Below are 24,899 nucleotides of genomic sequence, written 5' to 3' on the forward strand. Positions count from 1 at the left end.
TACAAATATTACATTTCAGGACAATGAAAATGGAAATACACATGCAAAAATATACAAACAAAATACAAAAAATAGGCAAATTTAATAGAAAAAAATTATAAAAGAAATATTTATATATAAAAAAAAAACACAACTGGGGGCCATCAGACCCCACCAACAGAGAGCTCTGTTGGTGGGGAGAAAGGGGGGGAATCACTTGTGTGCCGAGCTGTGCGGCCCTACAGCTTGGCCTTAAAGCTGCAGTGGCCAATTTAATAAAACATGTCCTGGTCACTAGGGGGGTTTAACACTGCGGTCCTCAAGAGGTTAAAGTATAAAGGATTTATAGTAATCCTTTAACTGTCCAGGTGAGCTCTTCACTCTACCATTGTACAGTATTATATTTTTTATCACATTATTATGCATTTATAAAGAGAGCTAAAATCTTCTGCAGCACAGTGTTTATATAGTCTTGCTCCTATAGCAGTACAGACTAACCAGCAAGCTCATGGTGACCCAGAACTCATTGGAGTGTGTAAGGGACTACAATGGTCCTAAAAGCCCCCTTACTAAGATCTTAAGAGACTAAGATGTTAAGATGTTAGGACCATTGTAGTCCCTTATCTGTTTTAGGAAAGCAAACTTTTGTTTTTCCTATAGCAGTCTAAGGTATTGTTATTTTATTTTATTTAGGAGTGGGAAGGGGGGAGCCGATTAACTTGTATTTTTTTAAACTGTATCTTTCTATGTTTTTTGGGATGTGAATGGAAACTAAAGTACATGGAGGAACCCCACACAAATATGGGGAGAACATACTAACTCCATGCAGCTAGCTTCCTGGCCCAGATTTCACCTGGTGGCCCCAGCGTTGCAAGGCAAGAATGCCATGCACTAGGCCATTGATCTGCAAACTTGGCTCTCCAGCTGTTAAGGAACTACAAGTCCAACAATGCAGTGTGGGAGTCTGACAGCCACAGTCATGATTTATAAAGGCAAATGCATTGTGGGACTTGTAGTTCCTTAACAGCTGGAGAGCCAAAATTGCAGATCACTGCACTAGAGCACTCTTTCACTATATTCATGGTGACCCGTGCTGCATAGGTTGCATGTACCATGACAGGGGTAGTATGCCACGCACACAGGTCAGGCCCTATTCACACCACATCCACTGCTGGGCTGCTTCTGCCTCTGACGCAGGCGACCAGGGTTTGAATCTCAGCTCTGCCTGTTCAGTAAGGCCCCGTTCAAACTGCACGCGTTTCCAGCCGCGTTTTGGAAATGCGTGCAGGTGGCCGACACGCACGACATCAGACATTGCATAGAGTGCAATGTCTGATGTTCACACTGCATGCGTTCCGGACCTGTGCGGTCCGGGAACGCATGCTGCACGCATTTTTTGTAAAAACGCGTGGCTGTCCCATTCACTTTTCAGTGATGGGATCAGCCACGCAACGCACACAAACGCGGATGGCGTGCGTTCGTACGCGTTGCGTTCCACACGCATGGCCATCCGCGTTTGTGATGTGAACGGGGCCTAAACCAGCACCTATTCTGTAGGAGACCTTGGGCAAGACTCCCTAACACTGCTACTGCCTGTAGAGCGTGTCCTAGTGGCTGCAGCTCTGTTTTTTTAAATCTGCCAGGAGAAAAGCGTAATACAAATGTTCTGTGTCTTGCCTTATGGCAGCGGAGCAACATACATGCAGAAAACTTCAATGCTTCATATGCTACACGGATACACTGCCCCCCCCCCCAGCATATCGTCAACCAGAATACAGAGTCCTGACCACAGACTGAAGGATTGCCCTCATTTTCCCCCAAAGCCTTAAAGTAAAAGAGATCAGCATGAAAGGCCACATCCTGCTGAACTATTCTTCCCCGCAACAACCGACCATAAAAGCTGAGTTTACACAGAGCTTTTTTCAGCCTGGAACCACATCAAACCCTTGATGACAATCCCAGCAAGGAAGGAAAACAGTGGTGAAAAGCATAAAGGGAATACAGCGTCCCTGAGCACACAGCAAGCCACACAAGTGCCACATAGAAGCACTGAACCAGCAGCACAATGTATGGTATCGCTTCTCCTCACAGAGCAAAACAGAACCAACTGAACCACATGCAGTGACCAGACTAGGAGTACGGTACACAGCATAGCCACAAGCAGAGGGACGAGGACACTGGCTGAGTTCTAGTAAATTCACAGATATTTCAAATGAACTCTCTACTATTAGGGCCTGAGCATAAAAATGCATGCAAACACAGCAGTGGGCTCAGGCCAATAGTAAATCAGAGTTTCATTCTGGGTTGCCAAACCTACCATTTCTGTTTTTATAAACAAAAGAGCTAAACATTTATGGTCGCTGGAAAAATATTGTGGACACAGAGCGGTGGAGAATTACTGGAGATTGTTTTTTAAAGAGAACCTGAACTGAAAATAAAAAGTTAAAATAACCATCCACAGGTCATACTTACCTCCCATGTAGTATACTCCTCAGGGCCAGATTTACCATAAGGCACTGTAGGCCCGTACCTACAAGCGCCTGATGATGGAAAGGCGGCTCACTCCCCTCCATCGAGTGCCTCCCTCCCTCCTTCCCTATGCAGAGTCCTGATGAGATAGTAAATGAGAGATTACTCAACCTGATCTTGGAATTAAAGGGGAACTGAAGACAGGTATATGGAGGTTGCCATATTTATTTCCTTTTAATCAATACCAGTTGCCTGGCAGCTCTGCTGATCCTCTGCCTCTAATACTTTTAGCCATAGCCCCTGAACAAGCATGCAGCAGATCAGGTGTTTCAGACTTTAAAGTCAGATCTGACAAGACTAGCTGCATGCTTGTTTCTGGTGTTATTCAGATACTACTGCAGAGAAATAGACCAGCAGGGCTGCCAGGCAACCGGTATTGATTAAAAGGAAATAAATATGGCAGCCTCCGTATACCTCTTACTTCCGTTCCCCTTTAATATTGAGGTCCCTTTAGCTACTTACTACTTGGGGGCAACTCTAACTACTTAACCACCCTGGCGTTCTGATTAAATCGCCAGGGTGGCTGCGGGAGGGTTTTTTTTAAATAAAAAAAAAACTATTTCATGCAGCCAACTGAAAGTTGGCTGCATGAAAGCCCACTAGAGGGCGCTCCGGAGGCGATCTTCCGATCGCCTCCGGCGCCCAGAATAAACAAGGAAGGCCGCAATGAGCGGCCTTCCTTGTTTTGCTTATATCGTCGCCATAGCGACGAGCGGAGTGACGTCATCGACGTCAGCCGACGTCCTGACGTCAGCCGCCTCCGATCCAGCCCTTAGCGCTGGCCGGAACTTTTTGTTCCGGCTACGCTGGGCTCAGGCGGCTGGGGGGACCCTCTTTCGCCGCTGCTCGCGGCGAATCGCCGCAGAGCGGCGGCGATCAGGCAGCACACGCGGCTGGCAAAGTGCCGGCTGCGTGTGCTGCTTTTTATTTCATTAAAATCGGCCCAGCAGGGCCTGAGCGGCAGCCGCTGGCGGTGTTGGACGAGCTGAGCTCGTCCAGACCGCTCAGCTGGTTAAAGGAGTTCTTTCGCGAAAAAAGTAGGCAGTTAAAAAATGTGACAGATGACAGGTTTTGGGCCAGTCCATCTTTTTAAGGGGGATTCTCAGGGCTTTCTTTGTTTTCAACAGCATTTCCTGAACAACAGTTGCAAAATCTAACTGACATAATAGCGTGCAAGTGATTAGGGAGGCCGGCTGGTATCTTGCTATTTTGGCAGTTAAACTGTTGTTCAGGAAATGCTGTTGAAAACAAAGAAAGCCCTAAGAATCCCCCTTAAAAAGATGGACTGGCCCAATACCTGTCATCTGTCACATTTTTTAACTGCCTACTTTTTTCACGAAAGAACCCCTTTAATGTTGAGGGTACGTCTGGCTACCTGATACCAAGAGGCATCTGTAGCTACCTAGGATGGGCAAGGGTAGGTAGTAAGGGAGAAGTGACAGCTGGGACGGCAAGCATACTTGTGGTGCGGTTTGATGGTTTGTAGATTCCGAGAGGGCAAAGTCTAGGGTGCCAGGACATCTGTGCCTATAGGCTCCTGTGAGGTAAATCCAGGCCCCCTCAATCTCTTTTTCCTCTCCTGCGTTCCATTTGTCCACTGTGATCAATGGAATTCTCCGTCCTCCATTTTAAAAATGGCCATTACACCATAACAGCTTCCTGGTCAGCACACTGTTAAACTGTAATATCATCCACTTGAGCCATAGGGAAACATAGTCATTACCTTGCACATTCAATTGTAACTGACAGCTGCTGATATATAACTGACAGCAACTGGTATATTTCAGTTCTGACAAAATATTGTCAGAACTGGAAGGGATCACTGTAAGAAAAAAATGGTGAGCTTCTGAGAGGAACTGAAAGTGAGGTTAGTATGTAATACTCATTTGCAGCTACGTCATGTGTTTATATTAAATCATTTTACTCGCTTCAGGTTCCCTTTAAGCATTAAGCTCACAGCTGTTTCGTCAAATCCCTGCAGCAAAACAATGTATTTATCCCCCAAAATCCCGGGACAAAATTCTACAACTTTCCAGGTCGTGGATTTTGCTGCCCGGAGAGGCAGAGCTTTGTGCTGTCGCTCTGCCTCTAATGCAGTCAATGTCCGCCGATCACCACCTTTCCCTCTCAGTCTTCTTTCACTGAGAGGGACGGGGAGAGGAGGAGATTGACTGGACTGGAGGCAGAGCTTACAAGATAAAGCCCAATCTACACGATACGATTCTTTGTACGATTCGATTACGATTCTATTTACGATTCGATTGAATCCGACATGTCCGATCGGGATTCGATGCAATTTGACTTGCCATTGTTTTGCAATGGCAAATCGAACTGAATCGAATCGAATCCCGATTGGACATGTCGGATTTAATCGAATCGTAAATAGAATCGTAATCGAATCGTACAAAGAATCGTATCGTGTAGATTGGGCTTTATACCTTGGAACCCTTTCCAATCGTATGTTGGACTATTTCTGACATTGGCCTTTTCCAGCATAGGTACAATGTCTGTCATAGTCAGACACAGGAAAAATGGTTGCCACTAGGTGATGCTGTTGCAGAATAAAATCCAACACAGCATTAGCCCCCTTTAGATCAAAGGGTCAGACTAAAGCAGGCCATACACTGGCTCGATTCACGGCCGTTTCGACAGCAGATCCGATCCTGGGATCGGATCTGCTGCCAATCGCTTGCGCTAAACGTACCCGCCGATACGATTCCCTCCCGAAATCGGATCGGTCCGTCGATCGCGCCGTGCGGGAAATTACCCTCGATCGCCCGGCGGTAGGAGCGCGTCGCTTGCGGCGTACGATTCGGGCCCGATCCGAGCATGTATACATTACCTGAAGCTGGCTCCGGGGTCCTCTTCTCCTCGCTGCACCACATTTCCGCATGTCCCAGTGTACGCTTATACTTCCTGTGTCACTCCGGTGACCAGGAAGTTGAAATAGAGGGCGCTCTATTTGAACTTCCTGGTCACGGAGTAACACAGGAAGCGCCGGGATGGAGCAAGAACAGCGGTGCGGTGCAGTGCGGAGAAGACGCCCGGGAGCCAGCCTCAGGTAATGTATACGGGGGGGACAGGCGGCAGGAGCAGCTGAACAGATTGTGATCGGTTTCAGGCTGAAATCGATTCACAATCTGTTTGCAGTAAAGGCAGCCATACGATCCCTATCTGATCAGATTCGATCAGATAGGGATCTGTCAGCTGGTCGATCTAATGGCACATCGACCAGTGTATGGCCACCTTTATGCTGGGAATACACGGTACGTTTTTGAGCCATTGACATGGCTCGATTGATAATTTCCGACATGTCCGATCTCCTGCCCGATCGTTTCCGCGCTTGATATTCGCATAGGGAACAATGGGAAAAGATAAGAAAAATGAATGGAAGATAAGATAATCAGGCCCGAAATCGAGCGGGGAATCGAGCGGGTGGCAGAATCGAGCCGCAAAAACGAACCATGTATTCCCAGTATTAGATTGCCGACAGCCCCATCCTCCAGGGCCCGTAGCGGGATCTAGTCTGGTAAGACGTCACCCTGGGTAGATGAAATTGTTAGACAAAGTCACCACACTGAACAGCTCTATTACGCTGCCTTATGTGCAATGGGGGCAGAGCTACAGCAACAACAGCGGGTGATCCAAAACTGTCAATGACCCAAAAATCAAAAGGGTTCAAAAGTTGGTTTGGAGCGCCCCATACACGCAATTCATGGACCTTCAATTTGGCTCGCTCTATTGGGGTAGGTTTATATGTGATCTGTAGTGAGCACGATGTATTGTTACCAACCTGCAGCTCATGCAGCTGATGAGACTAGCGCTAGCTATGCTGCATAAATGGCACTTGCTAAGTGATGAGCACAAGCTTTGATAATGATGATGTACATTTCAAAATAATGTCAGAAAACACTGATCTACAGTTAAAGGGAACCAGAACCGAGTAAAAGTATTTAAATAACCACTGTCGCCAAAACCAAAACATTTCAAATATTTATATATAAACACACACATTTATTACATTTCTTCCAGAGTAAAATGAGCCATAAATTACTTTTCTCCTATGTTGCTGTCACTTAAGGTGCCCATACACTCGGCAGATTGGCAGCAGATAGATAAGAAATGCATCTGATGATCTATCTGATGCGTTTTTAGAACATTTTTTACCAGGATAGAATTCCAATAGATTTCATTTTGAAATCTATTGAAATTCGATCTGATGGCATTTTTTTTGCCATCAGATTTCCATTAAGGCCAATGCAAACTGATAAGCAATCTCATCAGATCGACCTAAATTTTCCACCCTGCCAGTTCGATGGAAATCCATCGAAATCGTATTGTTAGTTGCTGACAGTTATAACTGAAAGGACAACTGATGTGCAGCTCCATGTTTCCCTATGGCTCAAGTGGGTGATATTACAGTTTAACAGTATACTGACCAGGAAGCTGTTAGGGGGTCATTGCCATTTTTAAAATGGAGGATGGAGAATTCCATTGATCACAGTGGACAAACAGGATGCAGGAGAGGAGAAAGAGATTGAGGAGTAGACTACATGGGAGGTAAGTATGATGTGAGCATATTTATTTTGACTTTAATTTTTCAGTTCAGGTTTGCTTTAAAGGGACCCTGACCCCTGAAAATAATCGAAATTGGTACTTACCTGGGGCTTTCGGCAGCCCACCGTAGGTCGGGAGATCCCACGGCAGCGTCCTGGCTCCTCTTCCAGTCTCTCCGCACAAATGGCTCCCGGCGACACCGGGCCTGAGTGTTGGGCCCTTTCTTCCTGGAAGATGGCGTTAGTCGTCATCACGGCGGCCGCCTCGCGACATCACGGCGGCCGGCGTGACACTACTGTAAATGCGCAAATAAACCACGCATGCGCAGTACAGTCACGACGGCTGCCGTGATGACGCGAAGTGGCCGGCGTGATGACGACTAACTTCATCTTCCAGGAAGAGAGAGCCCGACACTCAGGCCCGGTGTCACCGGGAGCCATTTGTGCGGAAAGACTGGAAGAGGAGCCAGGACGCTGCCGTGGGATCTCCCGACCTACGGTGGGCTGCAGAAAGCTCCAGGTAAGTACCAATTTCAATTATTTTTGGAGCTCGGAGTCCCTTTAAGCACTGCAGCATATGTGACAACAATGTATAAACGCAGTAATATTCCCATTATATACAGATGACAGCTACAGCCTGGGCTTCCTGGCACAGCAGCTTATTTATGGAAATAAATACATTTATTTGAGGATGATAATAACAGAGTACAAAACAATCTGCAGAACCCCACAGCAGACCACAATCAAACCTTCACTACATAAACTCCTATTTCCATTGTCATGCAATCATACCCACCACAGCATACACTGCCTGCTTTACCCGACTCACTATAAACGCTGTGCAACAGCTCCCCCATGTGGCACTATCATTCAAATCTACTGCATCCGTTAAAATTTAAAGGGGGGTTATACTCTCAAAACTAACATTTCAGTAACTGCTCTAACATAAAAGAACACTTGAAAGCATTCCCTGTGTGTAAAATCATATTTTCACTGCAAAGAGCAGCAGAAGCCTGTTTTTTACCTCCAGCTTCCAGCCAAAACCATCATGTATAAATAGCTCTGGTTGATACAATACAATACAATAACATTTCTATAGCGCTTTTCTCCCATAGGACTCAAAGCGCTTAGGCTCTCTCAGATTCAGTAATTAGTAGGATGAAGTATTCACACAACAAAAGTTATATTTCTGCAAATGCCAAACTGAACAGGTGGGTTTTCAGTCTGGATTTAAACACGTCCAGGGATGGAGCTGTCCTGATCTGTTGAGGTAAGGAGTTCCAAAACGTAGGGGCAGCATGACAGAAGGCTCTGGGACCAAAAGTTTCCAGGTGTACTCTGGGTATGACTAGATTATTAGAACCTGTTGATCTGAGAATGCGGGGATTGCTACGCAGCTGTAACATATCTTTCATGTATCCAGGGCCTAGATTATTCGGGGATTTAAATGTCAGTAGGCCGATCTTGAATAGGACCCTCCATTCTATAGGTAGCCAGTGAAGGGAGTGCAGGACTGGCATTATGTGGCAGTGACGGGGTTGGTTGGTTAGCAGTCTGGCAGCAGTATTCTGTATCAGCTGTAGTCGGTACAAGACCTTTTTGGAAGGCCAGTGCAGAGAGCATTGCAGTAGTCCAGTCGGGATGTGATGAAGGCGTGGACTAAGGTTGGCAGATCTTCTGGGGGTATGAGGTGCTTGATTTTTGCAATGTTCTTCAGGTGAAAATAGGATGATTTCACCACAGCAGAGATTTGAGTTCTGAAGTTTAAATCCCAATCAATTAGAACTCCCAGGCTACGCACATGATCAGAGCTGCGCAGATCCGTGCCTCCTATTCCCAGTGGTGAAGACTGCAAGTTAAGTTGTTTTGTTATCATGCTCTGCCCTCCTATCAGAAGGACTTCAGTTTTGTCTGCATTTAGTTTCAGCCAGTTGTCATTCATCCATTGCTGTAGTTCACGTAAGCAGGCGTTGATGAAAATCTACTGTGTATATTCAATGGGGTGTGAAAGTTTGGGCAACCTTGTTAATCGTCATGATTTTCCTGTATAAATCGTTGGTTGTTACAACAAAAAACGTCAGTTAAATATATAACATAGGAGACACACACAGTGATATTTGAGAAGTGAAATTAAGTTAATTGATGATTCACAGAAAGAGTGCAATAATTGTTTAAACAAAATTAGGCAGGTGCATAAATGTGGGCACTGTTGTCATTTTATTGATTCCAAAACCTTTAGAACTAATTATTGGAACTCGAATTGGCTTGGTAAGCTCAGTTACCTCTGACCTACATACACAGGCTAATCCAATTATGAGAAAGAGTATTTAAAGAGACACTTAAGCCAGAAAAAAAAAATGAGTTTTACTCACCTGGGGCTTCTACCAGCCCCCTGCAGCAGTCCTGTGCCCTCGCAGTCACTCACTAATCCTCTGGTCCCCCCAGGTAGTTTCGTTTTTGCCGACAGGCCCGTTAGGACTGGTCACGCGTAGCTTTTTCTGCATTCCCGACTGTAATTAGCGCTATTGCGGGCCGCAACGCGTACCAAAATACGCGTTGCCGCATTACGAACGCATAGCTAGATAGATATTTTTGTACGCATTGCGGCCCGTAATAGCGCTAATTACAGTTGGGAATGCGGAAAAAGCTACGCGTGGCCAGTCCTGACGGGCCTGTCGGCAAAAACGAAACTAGCTGGCAGCAGGGGGACCAGAGGATTAGTGAGTGGCTGTGAGGGCAAAGGACTGCTGCAGGGGGCTGGTAGAAGCCCCAGGTGAGTAAAACTCATTTTTTTTTCTGGCTTAAGGTTCACTTTAAGGGGGTCAATTGTAAGTTACGCTTCTGTTGTAATTTTCTCTGAAGAGTAGCAACACGTGGGTCTCAAAACAACTCTCAAATGACCTAAAGACAAAGATTGTTCACCATCATGGTTTAGGGGAAGGATACAGAAAGCTGTCTCAGAGATTTCAGCTGTCTGTTTCCACAGTTAGGAACACACTGAGGAAATGGAAGACCACAGGCTCAGTTTAAGTTAAGGCTTGAAATGACGGACCAAGAAAAATCTCAGATAAACAGAAGTGACAAATAGTGAGAACAGTCAGAGTCAACCCACAGACCAGCACCAAAGAGCTACATCATCTTGCTGCAGATGGAGTCACTGTGCATCGTTCAACCATTCTGCGCACTTTACACAAGGAGATGCTGTATGCGAGAGTGATGCAGAGGAAGCCTTTTCTCTGCCCACAGCACAAACAGAGCAGCTTGAGGTATGCTAAAGCACATTTGGACAAGCCAGCTTCATTTTGGAATAAGGTGCTGTGGACTGCTGAAAATAAAATTTAGTTATTTGGGCATAACAAGGGGCGTTATGCATGGAGGAAAGACAACACAGCATTCCAAGAAAAACACCTGCTACCTACAGTAAAATATGGTGGTGGTTCCATCATGCTGTGGGGCTGTGTGACCAGTGCAGGGACTGGGAATCTTGTCAAAGTTGAGAGACGCATGGATTCCACTCAGTATCAGCAGATTCTGGAGACCAATGTCCAGGAATCAGTGACAAAGCTAAAGCTGCGCCGGGTAGGCCTGAAAGATAAATCGAATTTAAACCAAAATCGCGATCACAATTTTGGAATCGTCAAAACAGCGATCATCGCGATCACGTCATTCCCACATGGGAAAGTTTGAAGAAATGGCTTCAAACTTCTCCAAAGTCCCGGCAGGTGAGGCCCACAGCATCGGCAGTGTTGGACATACCCTCCACATGAGTCCAACGCCGTCCGACCTCTATGGCCATCTGCCGCCTCTTAAGACGGGCATTGCTGGACTTGTGCTGGAAGCTACGTCCAGAACTGATGCAGTTTGGGGGGGACAGAGGAGGCACAGAAAGACACAGAGCGGGCACAGAGAAAGAGTGGGCACAGAGAGAGACACAGAGAAACAGAGCGGGCACAGAGAAACAGAGCGGGCACAGAGACACAAAGTGGGCAAGAGAGAGACCCAGAGGAGGCATAAAAAGGCAAAGGGGGCACAAAGAGAGACAGGGGGACAGAGGGGAAACAAACAGGAACAGAGGAGGAACAAAGCAATTACAGACAGAAATCGCGCAATTCAATTTTTTCCTACAATCATTCAGGCCTAGCCCTGGGGCTAGATCTTTCAACAAAACAATGACCCTAAACACTGCTCAAAATCCACTAAGGCATTCATGCAGAGGAACAAGTACAACGTTCTGGAATGGCCATCTCAGTCCCCAGACCTGAATATAATTGAAAATCTGTGGTGTGAGTTAAAGAGAACTATCCATACTTGGAAGGCATCAAACCTGAATGAACTAGAGATGTTTTGTAAAGAGGAATGGTCCAAAATACCTTCAACCAGAATCCAGTCTCTCATTGGAACCTACAGGAAGCGTTTAGAGGCTGTAATTTCTGCAAAAGGAAGATCTACTAAATATTGATTTCATTTCTTTTTTATTTATGCACCTGCCTAATTTTATTTAGATAATTATTGCACACTTTCATTAAATCCAATAAACTTCTTTTCAATTCTCAAAAATCCCTGTGTATGTCTCCTATATGATATATTTAACTGACATTTTTTATCGTAAAAACCAATGATTTATACTGGAAAATCATGATGCACCCCACTGTATGTAGCTTAAATCAACCCTGAAGCGACCTACAAGAAAAATATATACTCACCTACTGAGAGGGAAGGCCCTGGATCAAATAGAGCTTTCCCAGTCCTCCCTAGTCCCCCCACACCCCCTTTCAAATTTGCTGCTGTGATAACATTATCTTCTGTTACTTTCTCGTTACATTCCTAGCTGTGCTGAAACCGAGTGGTCTCTGCTTCTAGCATACACACCATTGAGAAATAATCACTAGAAGATTTTAATACATAATTGCAGCAACTATGAATAAAATGCAATGGCAGCATTCAGAGCAGATAAACTGTACTTTGGAAACTTGTACAATATTACTTGTGCACAAAAGCAAATATGATAACTGTGTGGGTAATAAAAAGTAGGAAAACACATTTTTATTGAATATTATGTCAGAATATTATGTCAGAGTCGGCAGGAAATATCCAGGCAGCCCCAAAAAATAACATTTCTTACCTGGGGATTCCTCCAGTCCCTAGCAGCTGCTATGTCCCTCGCTGCAGCTCCAGTATCCCGATGGTGCAGCAGCTGACATTGCGAGGTCGTCCTCTACTGCGCTGTCAAACACTCGCACGTGCTGTGTACTGCGCAGGTGCAGAACTACTGCGCCTGCACAGTACACTCCACACCAAGTGCGAGTGATTGACAGCGCAGTAGAGGACGACCTCGCTGCACCGTCGGGATACTGGAGCTGCGGCGAAGGACATAGCGGCTGCTAGGGGCTGGAGGAATCCCCAGGTAAGTAATGTTATTTTTTTGGGGTGCCTGGATATTTTCTTTAAGCTTAACGTGATCGGCCAGTGCACGTTACTTGAACCGTGATTTGTACAAATTATGCCATGTCTAGAGATCAGAGTTAAGGTGGCAATATACCTATCGATTTCTGTCATCAATACACCTCTGCTCAAATTGGCTAGAAATTGATGCAGCAGGCGACCCAATCGATCAATCAATCTCTGGCTAAAATCACTCGAATAGCTCGATTGGTCCGGAAAATCTAGGTCAATCAGTGGTGGGACAAGAGCAGCGGCAGTTCAACGGCCCATAGTGTTGCTCTGGATCAAACAGTGCAACGCTGTGGTTAGATAAGATTTTTATTATGACATCTATTGAAATTCTGTCTATAGTGTGTGGCACACATCAGATAGATCCCAGTTAGATTTCATTTTACAGACATCTGACAGGAATCTATCTGATGGTGGAATCTATTGGCCATTTATAAGTGTATGGCCTGCTACATCCCTACTGAGCGTGGGCAGCATCCTAGTCTGCATCAGGAAATAACAGACTGCCCTGACCTCTAGTGGCGAAGCAATGTTACTGAGCTGTAATGCTTGCCGATGTGAAGCCAGTAGATATGGTTGATGAGATCATGATGCAAAGAATTTTAATGTGCATGCTAATTTCAGGCAAACTGTATGCACCTTGGAATTAGGCCAATCAAAATCAACAAATAAGAAGTCAATTTGATCAACCCAGTTGCAAACTGTACAATTTGCAGGCAAGGCAGCCCCACTGTCCATCTTTAGCTGCCGGGTGGAGTGGATGGTGAGCGAGATGTGAAGGAATGATTGAGCATAACTGAGAAGAAGCTAAAGTTTGCGGCCTACACAACCATCATCGGCCTCACTTACGGCAATGGAGAGAGCGCCTATTGCAGAGAAATTGTCAGAATAAACAGCTGGTACAGGGACAACAAGCCCGTCGTCAACGTGTCAAAAACAGTCGAGCTGATCATAGACTTCCAAAGACACCTCTCCATACTCCACTCAGTTATCATCGGCGGGACAGAATTGTCCAGGGCGTCGGACGCACATTTCCTCGGCACAACCATTTCCGCTAATTTATAATGGGGGCAAAACCCCACTAAGATCCAGAAGAGGTCACAGCAGAGGTTATTCTTTCTGCGACAACTGAAGAAATTTGGTATGCCACGAGAGCTGCTCACCAGCTTCTACACGCGACCATAGAATCAATCCTCTGCTCATCGTGTGGAATACAGGCGCTACTGCCAGCGACAGGTACACGCTCCAAAGAGTGAATGGCGCTGCCAGGGCCGGGCCGAGGCATAGGCTGGAGAGGCTCCAGCCTCAGGGCGCAGTGTAGGAGGGGGCGCACAATTCATTCAGCTGTCATTCCTAATTGTGTTTGAAGCAGAAAGAAATAAGAAAATGGATACATAGCAGTGACTGCAAGCCAGATAACTAGATATTAAGGTGTTGGGGAGGTTGTGGGCCCTGTGGCACCTCTTAAACCAATAGCAATCAGTGTGTGACGGCTAGGGTGGGAGGGATGGAGGGGTGCACTTTGGTGTCTCAGCCTTGGGTGCTGGAGGACCTTGTCCCACCTCTGGGCGCTGCCGAAAGAGTTATAGGATCAACCCTGCCACCTATACATTCAACCAGAATGAAGACAAGATCCGCCAAGATTTCACAAGACCCCTCCCACCTGGGCAACCGGTTCTTTGAGATCCTCCCATTGGGCTGCTACAGGGCCATCCCATTTAGAACCACCAGGGGCAGGAACACCTGCTTTCCTCAGGCTGTCCTCCAGCCCTCACTCCCCTCCCCTCCACAGAACCCCATCAACTTAACAGTAAAGTCTCACCTGCGCTTGCTCCGACCGTCCAAGCACCGCTTGGGCACAGAACTCTCTGAATTTCTCCTGTGGGGATTTATTTACTGCCAGCCTAATTACACTCCTCTCACAATCTGTAAATGACTACATATATATATTAGTTGCTTACTTCTGTTGCTAGTGTGTTAATGTCCTATCACTGTTTTGCCATTTTGTCTTGCTTGTTCTGTTACCAATGCCATGTGTACCGCAATGAATTCCGGGTACGACAACCACAGTACCCAGCAAATAAAGGATTTCTGAAACACTTACTTCATGATCCCAAGTGGGTCTAAATCTATTTCCTCCTCCTCTTCCTCCTCCTCCGCCGGTGGCTCCTCCTTCCTGGGCTGCAGCTTGGATGCAATTTGGAAAAGCTCATCTTCTACTGGCGCCTCGTCTTTAAAGAAATCTCCATCTTCTGAATGCTTCACGTAAGGCCCCGTGCTGACGGACTCGATGCAATCACCTGAGCTGGAACCTGCCAATTACACGCATCTGCTGTTACAAAGCACTAGACGGTAAAGGTGCCCATTTACGGTACACTATTTTCTAAAGATGCAATCATTCGATCAGATTTGCGGGATCGTATGTCATCTGTAATTATCGATCGTTCTCATAAATAGGTTGATAAGGGCACCTTTTCTCTTCTCATATATATGTGGTTTTCTATACAGTTTGATTGTAAAAATCTGAACAAACGATCGCATCTAAGCAAAATATTGTACCATTAATGGCCACCTTAAAGTGTTAAAGAGAAACCGTAAACAAGAATTGAACTACATCCCAATCAGTAGCCGATACCCCCTTTCCCATGAGAAATCCATTCCTTTTCACAAAAATGGATCACCAGGGGCTCTGTATGGCTGATATTGTGGTGAAACCCCTCCTACAGTTTGATGACAGAACCATGGTGCTGACGTCACACTGTGGGAGCCTTGTTGCATTGTGGGAAATAACAACTGCCATAAAAGCAAGCAGCATCTACTTCCACTTGCATCACCTGCCAGCAGTAAAAATGTCACCATGTGATGAATGTCAGAATGTAAATCAGGGAGAGGAAAGATTTTACAATTGGCAAACACTGACTAAATAATTTATACATAATTATTGTAAAAATTAAGCACTTTTTTATTACATTATTTTCAGTGGAGTTCCTCTTTAAAGTGTATACGAGGCGAACCTCAGGTCAAAAGTCAAATAGCCAAGACAGAAGCTTCTGCATCCTGTTGAGGCTTCAGACGCCGTCCTCTGGTCCACAGTGGCAGGGATTAGAAACTTGCAGCTGTGCTCCTGCCTCCTGCACCAGCAGGTTCATACTGCCCCAGCAGGACCGTATCTGCGCAGTAAGTCAGAGCCACTTGTGCACAATACACACTTGTGTGTATGAGGATCCCAGGCAACGGCACAGGATGTGGGAAACCAGTGGAGGATCCAGAGGCTACTCTCTCCTGAAGTATTTTATTTTTGACCAGAAGTTCACCTCAGGTTCTCTTTAGAGGACTTCCGTCGCAAAAAATCTAAAAATTTAAAATATATGTAAGCATATACAATTAAGAAGTACGTTTCTTCCAGAGTAAAATGAGCCATAAATTACTTTTCTCCTATGTTGCTGTCACTTACACTAGGTAGTAGAAACCTGAAAGAACTGACAGATTTTGGACTAGCCCATCTCCTCATGGGGGTTCACAGTGATTTATTTTCAAAAGCACTTACTGAATGTCAGTTGCTTTGTCAAAATGCCAAACAAGTGTACTGTTAGCAGGGAGGCTGGCCAGCATCTTTGTATAAATCTTTTTCAGGGAGTATCTTTATAAAGAATAAAGGCCATGGTGAGAATCCCCTATGGAGAGATGGACTAGCCCAAAACCTGTCGGTTATGTCAGATTTCTACTACCTACTGTAAATACCAGCAACATGGGAGAGAAATCATTTATGGCTCATTTTACTCAGGAAGAAAAGTACTTCTTATTTGTATGCGGTTTAAATTTTAAGATTTTCGTGTCAGTTCCTCTTTAACCACTTGATGACCCAGCCTTTACCCCCCCTTAAGGACCAGCGCTGATCTGTGCTGGGTGGGCTCTAGTAGCTCTACAGCCCCCAGCACAGATCAAACACCAGGCAGAGCGACCAGATCGCCCCCCTTTCTTCCCCACTAGGGGGATGATGTGCTGGGGGGGTCTGATCACTCCTGCATGCGTGTGGCTGGCGGGGGGGGGGGGGCACCTCAAAGCCCCCTCCACCGCAGGATTCTCCCTCTCCTCCCTCCCTTCCCCGGAGATCGGAGGCTGCACAGTAACGGATCTGTCCTGTGCAGCCTCTAACAGGCTCCTGCTTGTCATGTGACAGCTGATTGGCCGGGGATCGCTGATCTGGTACAACGCTGCTACTGTTAGCAGCGTTGAACAAATGTAAACAAAGCGGATTATTTCCGCTTGTGTTTACATTTAGCCTGCGAGCTGCGATTGGCGGCCCGCAGGAAAATCACGGAGCCCCCCGCCGTGAATTGACAGGAAGCAGCCGCTCGTGCGAGCGGCTGTTTCCTGATTAATTAGCTTGCAGCCGGCGAAGCAGATCTGCGTCGCTGGTCCTGCAGCTGCCACATTGCGGACGCGCGTTATGAGTGCGCGGTCGGCAAGTGGTTAAAGAATACGCAAGGTGACATGTAACATGATGAGATAGACATGTACAGTATATGTATAGTGCCAAGCACACTAATAACTAGGCTGTGTTTTTTTTCCTTTCTCTGCCTGAAAGAGGTAAACATCAAGTATGCGAGTGACAGTTTTTTGTCTGGGGTCAAGACAAGGTCAGACTATAGCACCCTCACTGATAAAGTATTACAGCCATAAAACACTTTCCACGCAGAAAATGGCTTCTGAGAGTAGGAAAGAGATAAAAAGTGCCAATATTTCATTGATTTTAGCTCTGTCCAGCATACTTCACTGAATGTGCCATTGAGAAGAGACAATCAAACTTAAGTAGATATAATATATATAACTATAGGGTATCTAAAAAAAAGCACATTTTAATCTACGCTATAGTGTCACACAGCCTCCTGATCCAGAGCACTCTGGGGGACAAGGTGTTTTTTCTGCTCACTTCAGAACACACAACAAACATTCCGCAGTGATGCACCTTGCCAGCGGTAAAGATTCCACCGGTTATAAATTTAAGAATTCAATTCAGAGTGAGGAAAGATTTTACAATGGGCAAACACTGACTAAATCATTTATACAAGAATATTGTAAATATAAGCAGTTTTAATCATTAAGATACATTTTTTATAGCGTCTGTATGTGCCTCCTAATCAAGCTAATGTATATTCTGCTAGCTTGCACAATTATACATGTTACAGGGTTAGTGCTAGGACATGCAAATGGTTAATAAAATGTGCCATATGCAGCTTTTAGTCAGCAAATGAATAAGCGGCAGGTGATGTCCGCAGACTTCCTCCCTTTCCTGCTCGGCGTCTGTTTGCTCTGCTGGCATTTTTCCAGCGATAAGGAAAATCTGTGTGTTATAAACAGCCTGCCAGTACACATAGCCTGATCCTGCAGACAGGCACGCAGTCACATGGTCCAGGCACTGTATGCTGATCCTGCAGACTGGCACAGTCACATGGTCCAGGCATTGTACGCTGATCCTGCAGACAGGCACACAGTCACATGGTCCAGGCACTGTATGCTGATCCTGTAGACAGACACAGTCACATGGTCCAGGAACTGTATGCTGATCCTGCAGACTGGCACGCAGTCACATGGTCCAGGCACTGTATGCTGATCCTGCAGACTGGCACAGTCACATGCTCCAGGCACTGTATGCTGATCCTGCAGACTGGCACCCAGTCACATGGTCCAGGCACTGTATGCTGATCCTGCTGACAGGCACAGTCACATGGTCAAGCACTGTATGCTGATCCTACAGACTGGCACACAGTCACATGGTCCAGGCACTGTATGCTGATCCTGCAGACTGGCACACAGTCACATGGTCCAGGCACTGTATGCTGATCCTGCAGACTGGCACACAGTCACATGGTCCAGGCACTGTATGCTGATCCTGCAGACTGGCACAGTCACATGGTCCAGGCACTGTATGCTGATCCTGCAGACTGGCACACAGTCACATGGTCCAGGCACTGTATGCTGATCCTGCAGACTGGCACCCAGTCACATGGTCCAGGCACTGTATGCTGATCCTGCAGACTGGCACACAGTCACATGGTCCAGGCACTGTATGCTGATCCTACAGACTGGCACACAGTCACATGGTCCAGGCACTGTATGCTGATCCTGCAGACTGGCACACAGTCACATGGTCCAGGCACTGTATGCTGATCCTGCAGACTGGCACCCAGTCACATGGGCCAGGCACTGTATGCTGATCCTGCTGACAGGCACAGTCACATGGTCCAGGCACTGTATGCTGATCCTACAGACTGGCACACAGTCACATGGTCCAGGCACTGTATGCTGATCCTGCAGACTGGCACACAGTCACATGGTCCAGGCACTGTATGCTGATCCTGCAGACAGGCACACAGTCACATGGTCCAGGCACTGTATGCTGATCCTGCAGACTGGCACAGTCACATGGTCCAGGCACTGTATGCTGATCCTGCAGACTGGCACACAGTCACATGGTCCAGGCACTGTATGCTGATCCTGCAGACTGGCACACAGTCACATGGTCCAGGCACTGTATGCTGATCCTGCAGACAGGCACATAGTCACATGGTCCAGGCACTGTATGCTGATCCTGCAGACAGGCACGCAGTCACATGGTCCAGGCACTGTATGCCGATCCTGCAGACTGGCACACAGTCGCATGGTCCAGGCACTGTATGCTGATCCTGCAGACTGGCACACAGTCACATGGTCCAGGCACTGTATGCTGATCCTGCAGACTGGCACACAGTCACATGGTCCAGGCACTGTATGCTGATCCTGCAGACAGGCACATAGTCACATGGTCCAGGCACTGTATGCTGATCCTGCAGACTGGCACACAGTCACATAGTCCAGGCACTGTATGCTGATCCTACAGACAGGCACACAGTCACACGGTCCAGGCACTGTATGCTGATCCTGCAGACTGGCACCCAGTCACATGGTCCAGGCACTGTATGCTGATCCTGCAGACTGGCACACAGTCACATGGTCCAGGCACTGTATGCTGATCCTGCAGACTGGCACGCAGTCACATGGTCCAGGCGCTGTATACTGATCCTGCAGACTGGCACACAGTCACATGGTCCAGGCACTGTATGCCGATCCTGCAGACTGGCACGCAGTCACATGGTCCAGGCACTGTATGCTGATCCTGCAGACAGGCACGCAGTCACATGGTCCAGGCACTGTATGCCGATCCTGCAGACAGGCACACAGTCACATGGTCCAGGCACTGTATGCTGATCCTGCAGACTGGCACACAGTCACATGGTCCAGGCGCTGTATGCTGATCCTGCAGACTGGCACACAGTCACATGGTCCAGGCACTGTATGCCGATCCTGCAGACCGGCACAGTCACATGGTCCAGGCACTGTATGCTGATCCTGCAGACAGGCACGCAGTCACATGGTCCAGGCACTGTATGCCGATCCTGCAGACTGGCACACAGTCACATGGTCCAGGCACTGTATGCTGATCCTGCAGACTGGCACACAGTCACATGGTCCAGGCACTGTATGCTGATCCTGCAGACTGGCACAGTCACATGGTCCAGGCACTGTATGCCGATCCTGCAGACTGGCACACAGTCACATGGTCCAGGCACTGTATGCTGATCCTGCAGACTGGCACACATTCACATGGTTCAGGCACTGTATGCTGATCCTGCAGACTGGCACACAGTCACATGGTCCAGGCACTGTATGCTGATCCTGCAGACTGGCACACAGTCACATGGTCCAGGCACTGTATGCTGATCCTGCAGACTGGCACACAGTCACATGGTCCAGGCACTGTATGCTGATCCTGCAGACTGGCACACAGTCACATGGTCCAGGCGCTGTATGCTGATCCTGCAGACTGGCACACAGTCACATGGTCCAGGCACTGTATGCCGATCCTGCAGACCGGCACAGTCACATGGTCCAGGCACTGTATGCTGATCCTGCAGACAGGCACGCAGTCACATGGTCCAGGCACTGTATGCTGATCCTGCAGACTGGCACCCAGTCACATGGTCCAGGCACTGTATGCTGATCCTGCAGACTGGCACACAGTCACATGGTCCAGGCACTGTATGCTGATCCTACAGACTGGCACACAGTCACATGGTCCAGGCACTGTATGCTGATCCTGCAGAATGGCACACAGTCACATGGTCCAGGCACTGTATGCTGATCCTGCAGACTGGCACCCAGTCACATGGGCCAAGCACTGTATGCTGATCCTGCTGACAGGCACAGTCACATGGTCCAGGCACTGTATGCTGATCCTACAGACTGGCACACAGTCACATGGTCCAGGCACTGTATGCTGATCCTGCAGACTGGCACACAGTCACATGGTCCAGGCACTGTATGCTGATCCTGCAGACTGGCACAGTCACATGGTCCAGGCACTGTATGCTGATCCTGCAGACTGGCACACAGTCACATGGTGCAGGCACTGTATGCTGATCCTGCAGACAGGCACATAGTCACATGGTCCAGGCACTGTATGCTGATCCTGCAGACTGGCACACAGTCACATAGTCCAGGCACTGTATGCTGATCCTACAGACAGGCACACAGTCACACGGTCCAGGCACTGTATGCTGATCCTGCAGACTGGCACACAGTCACATGGTCCAGGCACTGTATGCTGATCCTGCAGACTGGCACACAGTCACATGGTCCAGGCACTGTATGCTGATCCTGCAGACTGGCACCCAGTCACATGGGCCAAGCACTGTATGCTGATCCTGCTGACAGGCACAGTCACATGGTCCAGGCACTGTATGCTGATCCTACAGACTGGCACACAGTCACATGGTCCAGGCACTGTATGCTGATCCTGCAGACTGGCACACAGTCACATGGTCCAGGCACTGTATGCTGATCCTGCAGACTGGCACAGTCACATGGTCCAGGCACTGTATGCCGATCCTGCAGACTGGCACACAGTCACATGGTCCAGGCACTGTATGCTGATCCTGCAGACAGGCACATAGTCACATGGTCCAGGCACTGTATGCTGATCCTGCAGACTGGCACACAGTCACATAGTCCAGGCACTGTATGCTGATCCTACAGACAGGCACACAGTCACACGGTCCAGGCACTGTATGCTGATCCTGCAGACTGGCACCCAGTCACATGGTCCAGGCACTGTATGCTGATCCTGCAGACTGGCACACAGTCACATGGTCCAGGCACTGTATGCTGATCCTGCAGACTGGCACGCAGTCACATGGTCCAGGCGCTGTATACTGATCCTGCAGACTGGCACACAGTCACATGGTCCAGGCACTGTATGCCGATCCTGCAGACTGGCACGCAGTCACATGGTCCAGGCAATGTATGCTGATCCTGCAGACAGGCACGCAGTCACATGGTCCAGGCACTGTATGCCGATCCTGCAGACAGGCACACAGTCACATGGTCCAGGCACTGTATGCTGATCCTGCAGACTGGCACACAGTCACATGGTCCAGGCACTGTATGCCGATCCTGCAGACCGGCACAGTCACATGGTCCAGGCACTGTATGCTGATCCTGCAGACAGGCACGCAGTCACATGGTCCAGGCACTGTATGCCGATCCTGCAGACTGGCACACAGTCACATGGTCCAGGCACTGTATGCTGATCCTGCAGACTGGCACACAGTCACATGGTCCAGGCACTGTATGCTGATCCTGCAGACTGGCACAGTCACATGGTCCAGGCACTGTATGACGATCCTGCAGACTGGCACACAGTCACATGGTCCAGGCACTGTATGCTGATCCTGCAGACTGGCACACAGTCACATGGTTCAGGCACTGTATGCTGATCCTGCAGACTGGCACACAGTCACATGGTCCAGGCACTGTATGCTGATCCTGCAGACTGGCACACAGTCACATGGTCCAGGCACTGTATGCTGATCCTGCAGACTGGCACACAGTCACATGGTCCAGGCACTGTATGCCGATCCTGCAGACTGGCACACAGTCACATGGTCCAGGCACTGTATGCTGATCCTGCAGACAGGCACATAGTCACATGGTCCAGGCACTGTATGCTGATCCTGCAGACAGGCACGCAGTCACATGGTCCAGGCACTGTATGCTGATCCTGCAGACAGGCACGCAGTCACATGGTCCAGGCACTGTATGCTGATCCTGCAGACAGGCACACAGTCACATGGTCCAGGCACTGTATGCTGATCCTGCAGACAGGCACGCAGTCACATGGTCCAGGCACTGTATGCTGATCCTGCAGACTGGCACACAGTCACATGGTCCAGGCGCTGTATGCTGATCCTGCAGACTGGCACACAGTCACATGGTCCAGGCACTGTATGCCGATCCTGCAGACTGGCACGCAGTCACATGGTCCAGGCACTGTATGCTGATCCTGCAGACAGGCACGCAGTCACATGGTCCAGGCACTGTATGCTGATCCTGCAGACAGGCACGCAGTCACATGGTCCAGGCACTGTATGCTGATCCTGCAGACTGGCACACAGTCACATGGTCCAGGCACTGTATGCTGATCCTGCAGACAGGCACACAGTCACATGGTCCAGGCACGGTATGCTGATCCTGCAGACTGGCAAAGTCACATGGTCCAGGCACTGTATGCTGATCCTGCAGACTGGCACACAGTCACATGGTCCAGGCACTGTATGCTGATCCTGCAGACTGGCACACAGTCACATGGTCCAGGCACTGTATGCTGATCCTGCAGACTGGCACACAGTCACATGGTCCAGGCACTGTATGCTGATCCTGCAGACAGGCACACAGTCACATGGTCCAGGCACTGTATGCTGATCCTGCAGACTGGCACACAGTCACATGGTCCAGGCACTGTATGCTGATCCTGCAGACAGGCACACAGTCACATGGTCCAGGCACTGTATGCGGGTACTGCAGACAGGCACACAGTCACACGGTCCAGGCACTGTATGCGGGTACTGCAGACAGGCACACAGTCACATGGTCCAGGCACTGTATGCTGATCCTGCAGACTGGCACCCAGTCACATGGTCCAGGCACTGTATGCAGATCCTACAGACAGGCACGCAGTCACATGGTCCAGGCACTGCATGCCGATCATGCAGACAGGCACACAGTCACATGGTCCAGGCACTGTATGCTGATCCTGCAGACTGGCACCCAGTCACATGGTCCAGGCACTGTATGCTGATCCTGCAGACTGGCACCCAGTCACATGGTCCAGGCACTGTATGCTGATCCTGCAGACAGGCACGCAGTCACATGGTCCAGGCACTGTATGCTGATCCTGCAGACTGGCACCCAGTCACATGGTCCAGGCACTGTATGCTGATCCTGCAGACAGGCACACAGTCACATGGTTGAGGCACTGTATGCTGATCCTGCAGACAGGCACACAGTCACATGGTCCAGGCACTGTATGCGGGTACTGCAGACAGGCACACAGTCACACGGTCCAGGCACTGTATGCGGGTACTGCAGACAGGCACACAGTCACATGGTCCAGGCACTGTATGCTGATCCTGCAGACTGGCACCCAGTCACATGGTCCAGGCACTGTATGCAGATCCTACAGACAGGCACGCAGTCACATGGTCCAGGCACTGTATGCTGATCCTGCAGACAGGCACACAGTCACATGGTCCAGGCACTGTATGCTGATCCTGCAGACTGGCACACAGTCACATGGTCCAGGCACTGTATGCTGATCCTGCTGACAGGCACAGTCACATGGTCCAGGCACTGTATGCTGATCCTGCAGACTGGCACACAGTCACATGGTCCAGGCACTGTATGCTGATCCTGCAGACAGGCACGCAGTCACATGGTCCAGGCACTGTATGCTGATCCTGCAGACAGGCACACAGTCACATGGTCCAGGCACTGTATGCTGATCCTGCAGACAGGCACACAGTCACATGGTCCAGGCACTGTATGCCGATCCTGCAGACTGGCCCGCAGTCACATGGTCCAGGCACTGTATGCTTATCCTGCAGACAGGCACGCAGTCACATGGTCCAGGCACTGTCTGCTGATCCAGCAGACTGGCACACAGTCACATGGTCCAGGCACTGTATGCTGATCCTGCAGACAGGCACACAGTCACATGGTCCAGGCACTGTATGCTGATCCTGCAGACAGGCACACAGTCACATGGTCCAGGCACTGTATGCTGATCCTGCAGACAGGCACACAGTCACATGGTCCAGGCACTGTATGCCGATCCTGCAGACTGGCACGCAGTCACATGGTCCAGGCACTGTATGCCGATCCTGCAGACTGGCACACAGTCACATGGTCCAGGCACTGTCTGCTGATCCTGCAGACAGGCACACAGTCACATGGTCCAGGCACTGTATGCTGACACTGCAGACAGGCACACAGTCACATGGTCCAGGC

At 48.6% G+C, this 24,899-nt stretch overlaps 1 protein-coding gene across 2 annotated transcripts in view; it reads right to left on the reverse strand.

Moving 5' to 3' along the window:
* Positions 1-24,899, reverse strand: part of HS1BP3 (HCLS1 binding protein 3) — a 180,224-nt gene that overhangs the window by 100,071 nt on the left and 55,254 nt on the right. For both annotated transcript variants that reach the window (XM_068280210.1, XM_068280209.1), the window contains exon 4: positions 14,620-14,827. In XM_068280210.1, the coding sequence (XP_068136311.1) occupies positions 14,620-14,827 (208 nt within the window). The remainder of the gene's footprint in view (positions 1-14,619; positions 14,828-24,899) is intronic.

Source organism: Hyperolius riggenbachi, chromosome 4, assembly GCF_040937935.1.
Source record: "Hyperolius riggenbachi isolate aHypRig1 chromosome 4, aHypRig1.pri, whole genome shotgun sequence".
NCBI lineage: Eukaryota > Metazoa > Chordata > Amphibia > Anura > Hyperoliidae > Hyperolius > Hyperolius riggenbachi.